Raw genomic sequence first — 9,204 nt, 5'->3', positions numbered from 1 at the left:
GCCCCCCCCCCCCCGCGCTTAGTTTGGCCTCGCAAAGACTGGGTGCCGCCCTCACACTTGGAGTTTTTCATTTAAATGCTGGATTTTTGTTGTTACTATAAGAGCTGTAAATGCCCCACGTGGGAACTTTCCCTGTGTGGATATATTCGCCCTCGTTCTACCATCTGTTTCTCTTTGCTTTTTTCCCCCACACCTTCCTCACCTTCCCAGCCCCGTCTCTGAACCTCTCTCCAGTCTCCAGCCTCCTCTCCCCAATGTCAATTACCCCGACCACGTTCTCGTCCCCATTCTTGTCTTCTTTCTCTTCCATCCCTGTTTCTTACCTTTATTCATTCAACAGTGTGCCGGACCCTGTGCCAGGCTCCGGTGCTCTCGCCGGCACTTCATTTCACCTTTATCGGTTTACTGTAAAATGACACTGCGAATTAACAACTAGACAAATATAAAGCAAACTGCGGTAGCTCTGGCTACTGGGAATGTTGGCAAGAGTACCGAAACCTCCTGTTCACTGTTTGTCTTTTTATCTGGTGGGAAGGACCGGGGCTAATCACAGATACCGGGGAGCATGATCCCACGCACTTTGTGGATGCTCAGTATTAAAAGTTGAATAAGACAAGGTATATGCCCTCAAAGACAAATAGACGACAGGAGTTGCTTTATACGTCTTCACGGCTCTACGTGCATGTCTCTCAGAACCTTCTTTTATCTGAAAGAAAAACTAAACAAGCTTTTTAAAAATTTTATTTAAATGGTATAATGTAAAATACTAGCCTTGGGCTTAAATAATTTTATTAATGGTGGTGCATGTTAGATTTCTCACTTATTTAGGCTGCCTCTTGGCAAGAGAGAAGTTGCTTTGCTTTGCTTTTTACTTAAATTTTAACACTTTTTGTTAGGGGCTGGCAAGGTTTAATTGCATATGGATGTCATTCGCTGGTGGTAGTGATTGATTCCAGTACTGCTCAAACGCTTCAAGTTTTAGAAAAACATAAAGCTGATGTTGTCAAGGTAAGTCAGATCCCACTTTGACCCTATAATATATTGTCTATTCTAAAGTTTTAAATATCGCTAGAATCTCAGTAAGTCATATGTACACATGTTGAATAGGTTTTAAGTATGACAGTCTGTTTGGGGTAGCCTAGTATTTCCATATATAATGTCACATCAGGATGAGCTAGTATGGCTCAGATGAGCTAAAATGCTAGTTCTTAGGTCATTTCAAAGCTGGTGGAAAACACTTAATTCTGTCATGTCCTGGACCACTCATGAATTTTGAGCACCCAACATGTGCTAAGGATGTAGAGATGAAAGCCCTCAAGCAATTCATTGGCTAGTGAGGAAGAATGAAAAGAAAACATACAAATACAGTGTGGTAAGTGAGACCTGCCTAATATGCTGTGGAAAGACAAAGGAGCTACAGGTCACCTCGTTTTAGGGATCAGAGGAGGGTCTCAGAAGTCTTTTCATTTTAGGGACTGTAAACAGTAGTTGGCCAAGTGAAAATTGGGAGAGGTGCACTGCAGGAAAAAGGGAGGATATACACAAAGGGAAGTAATATGTGTAAGGATGGCTAAAAGATGGGATACACATGTAGGAGTGATGAAAGAAGGCAGCTGGAGAAATTCACCTGCCCCAAAAGGTTTGTAAGATTATGAAGGAATCTGGATTTTTAAGTAGGAGATTGATATGATCATATTTGCATTTTAGAAAAACTCATTCTGGCAGCAGTGGAGGATCTGTTGGAAAAAGGGAAGACAAGGCAGTGGGATCATTTAGGAGAACTGCAGTAATTTGGGCAGGAAATTCTTAGGGCCTAAAATAAAGCAGAGGTGTGAAGGAGTTCCATTTAGGAGCTAAGAGGTAAACTTGATAGCCTTTATAGTAAACAATCTTAAGGGAGAGTCAGAATAGAATGACTCCAAGGTTTCTGTTTGAGTAGTTGAATGGCAGTGTTGCTTTGATGAGGTGTGTGAGAAGTCGGTGAGTTTAAGTGTCTAACGTGCAAAGTCTGAGACACCTGGGGCAATTGAATTATACTGATCTGAAATTTTAGGGGAGATGTTACAATTGGAGATAGAGATTTGGGGTCTTTTTCATTGTTAACAGGTTTACTGAGATATTCATACCATTTAAATTCACCCATTTAAAGCATACAATTCCCTGGCTTTCAGTATATCCATAGAGTTGTGTAGCTGTCACCACAGTCAGTTTCATAACCCCCAAAAGAAACCCTGTACCCATTAGCAGTTGCTATCCATGCCTTTTCCCTGTCCCCTTCATCCCTAGGCAGCCACTAATCTACTTTCTGTCCTGTAGATTTGTCTGTTCTAGACATTTCAAATAAATGAGACGATACAATATGTGCCTAGCTTCTCTCACCTAGAATAATGTTTTCAAGGTTCATCCATGCCGTAGCATATGTCAGTACTGTTCCTTTTTATTGCTGAATAATATTCCACTGTATGATATACAACATTTATTTATTGATGGACATTTGGGTATTTCCCACTTTTTAGGTATTATGAATAATATGGCTGTGAACATTTGTGCACAGTCTGTTTGTGTGAACCTATGTTTTCATTTCTCTTGGGTATATGCCTAGGATTAGAATTGCTGACTCATGGTAACTCTATGTTTAACTTTTTGAGGAACTGCCAGACCATTTTCCAAAGAGGCTGCACTATTTTACATTCCTATAGCAGCGTACGAGGGCTCCAATTTCTCCTCATCCTGAACAACACTTGTTATTATATGTCCTTTTGATTATAGCCATCCTAGCAGATATGAAGTGGTTCTCATTTTGGTTTTGGTTTGCATTTCCCTGATGGCTAATGATGTTTAGCATCTTTCCATGTGTTTTTTGGCCATTTGTATATCTTCTTTGAGAAGTGTCTGTTCATTCCTTTGCCCATTTTAAAATTGTATTTTTAAAAATTTTGGAGTTGTAAGAGTTCTTTATGTATTCTAGATACAAGTCCCTTATCAGATATATGGTTGGCAAATTTCTTCCCTCATTCTGTGAGTCATCTTTCACTTTTTTGATAGTGCCCTATGAAGCACAAAAGTTTTAAATTTTGATGTAGGTATAATGTTTTTCTTTTGTTGCTGTATCCAAGAACCATTGCTCTTCCCAATGTCAATAAGATGTACACCTTTGTTTCCATCTAAGAATGTATGGTTTTAGCTCTTATATTTAAATTTCAGATCCATTTTGAGTTAATTTTTGTATGTAATGTGAAGTAGAGGAAAATACAGGTGATTTTTTTTGCGGTACGCGGGCTTCTCACTGTTGTGGCCTCTCCCGTTGCGGACGGAGCACAGGCTCCAGACGCGCAGGCTCAGAGGCCATGGCGAAGGAGCCCAGCAGCTCCGCAGCATGTGGGAATCTTCCTGGACCGGGGCACGAACCCGTGTCCCCTGCATCGGCAGGCAGACTCTCAACCACTGCGCCACCAGGGAAGCCCCAGGTGATTTTTTTTTTTTAAATACTAACATGTATCTTGTGATCTTGCTAAACTTGTTAGATATTGTAATTTGGGTGATTTTTTTGTTGTTGTTTTACATAGACAATCATGTTATCTTCAGATAATGACAGTTTGGGTTTTTCACTGATAATCTGGTGTCTTTTATTTCTTTTCCTTTGTGCTATTGTGTTGACTAGGACCTCTACTACAATGAATAGAAGTGGAGGGAGGATACTCTTGTCTTATTCCTGAGCCTAGGAGGAAAGCATTCATTCAATTCTGATGTTAGGTATAGGGGGTTTTTTTGTTTTGTTTTTTGGGTTTTTTTTTTTTGAGAAAAAATATATTCTCCCCCCCCCCCCCCCCCCCCCATTTCTGTCTTTTTGGCATTTCTGGAGTTTTCATTTCTTAGTATAGATCTGTGTTTCAGTCTGGCGTCATATTCCTTTTGCCTGAAGAATTTACTTTTAAGTCCTTGAGGCACGTATCTGATATTGGTTGATCCTTTCAGCTTTTATTTGGCTGAGAAATTATTTCACCAGTTTTTTTTTTTTCTTTTTCTTTTTTTTCTTGTAGTGCTTTAAAGCTATCACTCGACTATCTCCCAGCTTGGGTAATTTTTAATGAGAAATTTTTGTCTTTGTTTCTCTGTATGCATTGTATCTTTTCTCATCTCATCTCCTTATCTTGATTTTCAGCAGTTTGATTATGCTGTGTTTAGGTGATTTTTTTTAACATTTTTGTTGGAGTATAATTGCTTTACAATGGTGTGTTGGTTTCTGCTTTATAACAAAGTGAATCAGTTATACATATACATATATCCCCATATCTCTTCCCTCTTGCATCTCCCTCCCTCCCACCCTCCCTATCCCACCCCTCTAGGTGGTCACAAAGCACCGAGCTGATCCTCCTGTGCTATGTGGCTGCTTCTCGCTAGGTATCTATTTTACATTTGGTAGTGTATATATGTCCATATATACACTACCACTCTCTCACTTTGTGCCAGCTTACCCTTCCCCCTCCCCGTGTCCTCAGATCCATTCTCTAGTAGGTCTGATTTTTTTTTTTTAATATGTACACTGCTTGACATTAACAAAGATGGAATTCAGGTACTACACACTCACACACAGACACACACAACAATAATTCTTATCCATGGTAGTTTTATTCTGTAAAGTTGTTGCAAACACTGACTTAACATATACTGAAACATTGATGGCTCCTTGGGGAAATACACGGTGTGGTTCCGAGTGAGCCTTTAGTCACAATATTTTCATCAACTGATTGATACATAACCTTGTTTTTCATGTGTTTCTGTTAAAAGACATTTATTATATATTGTTGATTTATTATCATTGAGCTCATGACTGATAGCACTATAATTCATGCCTGGACAAAGGTTATTTCACGTGTCTTTTTTCAGTAAGGCATGTCACAACTTCTTGTGCTTAGGAGCACTAGAGAGCACTTCACTGCTGTGCTTGAGGACCATTTTAAACAGTGAAATCGTCAACAAGAAGCACAAAAATGCAAAAATCATGGTACTTAATAGACCTCAGAAAAGACATTTGTTTACATTATGAGAACTGGAACAAGAGTGCCTCATTCAACCACAGCTGGGATGCGGTTGCATGTTGAGTGACTCAGATTTTTCACTACCCTGCACATGTCCATGAATGACTGCAAAAGCACTGCGAATACTGATTTCGCAAATAAAATCACAAATACATTTTAGCGAGTAAGCAAATTCACAAATAAAGAATCTGCAAATAATGAGGAGGGAGAGTATACATACATTCATACATGTGAATATACGTGTATACACATTCAAACATATATGCATATATATATGCCTACGCACACATTTTATTAAAAAAATTCTTGCCTGAGGAAAAGATGTGTTGGAGTAGAAACCTAAGGCTTATTTAACACTGGAGTTCAGAAAACTTTTTGTTTCCATCTTTTTCATGAAGGCTGTTGGAATTGGTTAGCCTGCTTCCCTAACCTAGCATTTTCTATGAGTGCTTACTTATAAATACACACATCTGTGTGTCTGTGTACATATGTCTACATAGGTATATATTTGAAGAGTCTGTGGTGTTAAGTTCGTTTATTGAACACATACTCGAACGTCAGCTGCAGGCACTGTGTTAAGGCTGGGGGATAGAAATGTGAGCGAGGCCTTGGTGATCCTGCCCTATGGAGTGGGATTGGTGATAGGGTTGGTGATAGGTCAAAAGAAAGTAAACAGAATAATTACAAAGTATTGTGTGGGAAATGTTCTGAAGTAAGCAAGTAGGATGCTGAGCTAGAGGGGAGGGGAGGTTGTGTCTAGGGAAGGCCTTGGCTCAGAGTAAGGACTCTGTTTTATTCCTTACTTTGCCAGTATTCGATGCTCAGTTAATTTCTTGATTTTGTGCCGGGATTCTTGTGTTTTTTATTTTTTAAAAAAACTATTCTTAATGATATTACTAAAACTGTGATGCACAAATTCGTTTTTTAGAGAAAAAACTGTTAACGTTATTTTCCAGTTTTATGAGAGGGATAGCCAGAGTTTTTGTTTGCTTTTGTTTTTTCCTTTGCAAGGTTTTTGTAGCTATAAGTTGTCTCCTTTTAATTAGAAGAATAGAATGCAGGAAAAGATTCTGCTTAGCAATTTAGGATTTTACATGTTATGTCAGAATTAGGTTTTATGGTTATTACTATGATCAAATGATATACCAATGATCATACCATTTTAAGATATGGTATTCTGGAGTTTTTTTACCTGAATTCCCCATATTATTAAGGTTGTGCATAATTTTTCATATTTTAAAGGCAGAAACATTGTGATGTTTTCAAAAATATTTTAATTGCAACTTTTTAAAAATATCAAATAATAAAAATGTCTGACTTGCAAGATGGGAGCTAGTTTCCTTTTTTAAAAATTTTTATTGGAGTATAGTTGATTTACAATGTTGTGTTAGTTTCTGCTATACAGCAAAATGAATCAGTTATACATACACACATATCCACTTTTTTTTTTTAGGTTCTTTTCCCATATAGCCCATTACAGAGTATTAAGTAGAGTTCCCTGTGCTGCGCAGCAGGTTCTTATTAGTTATCTATTTTATATATGGTAGTGTGTAAATGTCAATCCCAATCTCCCAATTTATCCCTCCCCCTGCCCTCATCCCTTGGTAATCATAAGTTTGTTTACTATATTCGCGACTCTACTTCTGTTTTGTAAATAAGCTCATTTGTACCCTTTTTTAAAGATTCCGCATATAAGCAATATCATATGATATTGGTCTTTCTGTACCTGACTTACTTCACTCAGTATGATAATGTCTGGGTCCATTCATGTTGCTATAAATGGCATTATTTTGTTCTTTTTTATGGATGACTAATATTCCATTGTATGTATGTACCACATTTTTATCCATTTCTCCATTGAGGGACATTTAGTTTGCTTTCATGTCCTGCGTATTGTAAATAGTGCTGCAATGAACATTGGGGTGCATGTATCTTTTTGAATTATGGTTTTCTCTGGGTGTATGCCCAGGAGTGGGATTGCTGGATCATACGGTAGTTCTATTTTTAGTTTTTTAAACCTCCATACTGTTCTCCATAGTGGCTGTACCAATTTATATTCCCACCAACAGTGTAGGAGGGTTGCCTAGTTTCCTATTTTTATAATATTAGTGTAGAATGTAGTTTGGGTTCCAGTTGGCATTTTATGAAAATTATGTATAGTTTCATCCAGTGCAAGTATTTACTTGATTTGATTTCTTCTTGATACTAGGTTAAATGGGCCAGGGAAAATTATCACCATAATATTGGCTCGCCATATTCCTTGCGCTTAGCTTCTGCTGATGTCAATGGAAAGATCATCGTTTGGGATGTAGCAGCAGGAGTAGCTCAGTGTGAGATCCAAGAGCATGCCAAGCCTATTCAGGGTGAGGAAAGTCTGTACTCCGCCAAGCGTCTGTATTAATACACTTACTCTTAGAGTGGTTGGTTTTTCCCTTTCGTTTAAATTTCATCACTTCTCAGTTAACTCTTGATTGTGTTTAGCCTGTTCTGCTGATCCGAATCTAGCTTTCTTTTCCTTATCAATATGCTTCTGGGCTTATTTCCTCAAATCTCAGTTGATTTGTGCTTTGGTAAAATGCATTAATTTCAGTCTTGCCCTCAGTTGAGCATGATGAGAAAAATTAAGCTGCTGTAAACAGTCTTGTAAATGTAAGCTATAATATAAGTAAGCTTGCCCGAACTGCTCTTTTGAATTAGCCCTCAGTGCTTACTTTCTCTTAATAGAGATAACATTTTTTTCTCATTTTCATATAGATCATTTGTTTGCTTGCTTATGTTACTGACCTATAATCAATACAGTATTCCTGGGCTCTTCAGGCTTTGACTGAGTGGCTCTCTTGACTGAATGAATCTTTTAAATGACTATTTAAAAAATACTTATCAAGTACTTACTGTACTATTGAACTAGATCCTTATCCTCTTTATTGTTATGGAAAAACATGAAATTCTGTAAAGTCCCATTAAGTAATTCCACAAAAACATTAGGAGAGTCTGACATTGATCATGGCTAGGACAGTCTTTGACATAAAGTTTTAAATAATGAATAGTGTAAATTGCTTTGTATTTTCTTTGAAGTAATATTTCAGATTACTTGGAAATTTTGACCTCTAGATTCTAATGTCCAGACAGCTCATTTTTATATAAAATTAGCTTTTCCTATCAATCCTGACACATATATGCAACATTGAAGGGGGGGTAGTTAAGATTTTAAGGATTATGTTAACACACACACATACACACACACACAACTAGATATCAAGGACACATTAGACAAGTAATTTGAAGTGGGTGATTTCTGAATTTTGCCTTTATTTTTCTGGTCTTTACAGATGTTCAGTGGTTATGGAATCAAGATGCTTCCCGAGATTTATTGCTTGCTATCCATCCACCAAATTATATTGTGCTCTGGAATGCAGATACTGGCACCAAACTCTGGAAGAAGAGCTATGCAGATAACATTCTTTCTTTTTCTTTTGATCCTTTTGATCCCTCACATTTAACTTGTGAGTACTAGTTTCTTGTGGAAAATGAGTTGAGGTGTTTGTAACATATATGGTTAATGCTACACACACACACACACACACACACACACACACACACACACACACACACACACACACACACACACACACACCCTTCATACACCTAGAATGTTAAAATGAGAAACACATCTAGTTCATATATTTTCAGCTCTTATTAGAGATACTGTGATGGTTAGAAATTTAAATCAGCAAGCCAGACCTTCACTGTGTGGAATTTGTGAACAGAATTAGATTAGTCAGAGAAAGAGAGTAGCTGTGTTACTCTAATTCAGACTTAATTAAATTTTTTTCTAGGAACATCGAAAGAACCTGAGTCAAGGGTTTCATTTAGTCTGTGGTCAAATTCATTTCTTCCTTTTTAAAAAATTGTTTTAATTCATGCCATATATTTTGAGTGCCATAAACAGATGCATGTCAGGAAAAGACCAAGCCCAAGGGATTTTTTTTCTCGTGGAGGCTGTTTTTCCCAATGTGCTTTTGATATTTTACTGAGCTACTGATCTAAAAATCAGATTCTAGACAGATATTTTTGTGACTAAATTATGTAGAAAATATTTTTTATTCAGTTATCCAACAGATATTTCTTGAGCTATTGTTATATGCCAGGAGTGTTCTGGGAACCT

The 9,204-nt window shown here is 37.5% G+C and overlaps 1 protein-coding gene across 1 annotated transcript in view; it reads left to right on the top strand.

The window, feature by feature from the left end:
- Nucleotides 1-9,204, top strand: part of WDR11 (WD repeat domain 11) — a 60,594-nt gene that overhangs the window by 358 nt on the left and 51,032 nt on the right. Inside the window, exons 2-4 of the mRNA XM_007469563.1 lie at nt 897-1,008; nt 7,249-7,402; nt 8,369-8,542. Of these exons, the coding sequence (XP_007469625.1) occupies nt 897-1,008; nt 7,249-7,402; nt 8,369-8,542 (440 nt within the window). The remainder of the gene's footprint in view (nt 1-896; nt 1,009-7,248; nt 7,403-8,368; nt 8,543-9,204) is intronic.

The sequence above is a fragment of the Lipotes vexillifer genome, unplaced genomic scaffold, assembly GCF_000442215.2.
Source record: "Lipotes vexillifer unplaced genomic scaffold, Lipotes_vexillifer_v1.1 scaffold240, whole genome shotgun sequence".
NCBI classification, from domain to species: domain Eukaryota; kingdom Metazoa; phylum Chordata; class Mammalia; order Artiodactyla; family Lipotidae; genus Lipotes; species Lipotes vexillifer.
The sequence above is the reverse complement of the archived record's forward strand: the minus strand, read 5'-3'. Positions and strand labels throughout refer to the sequence as shown.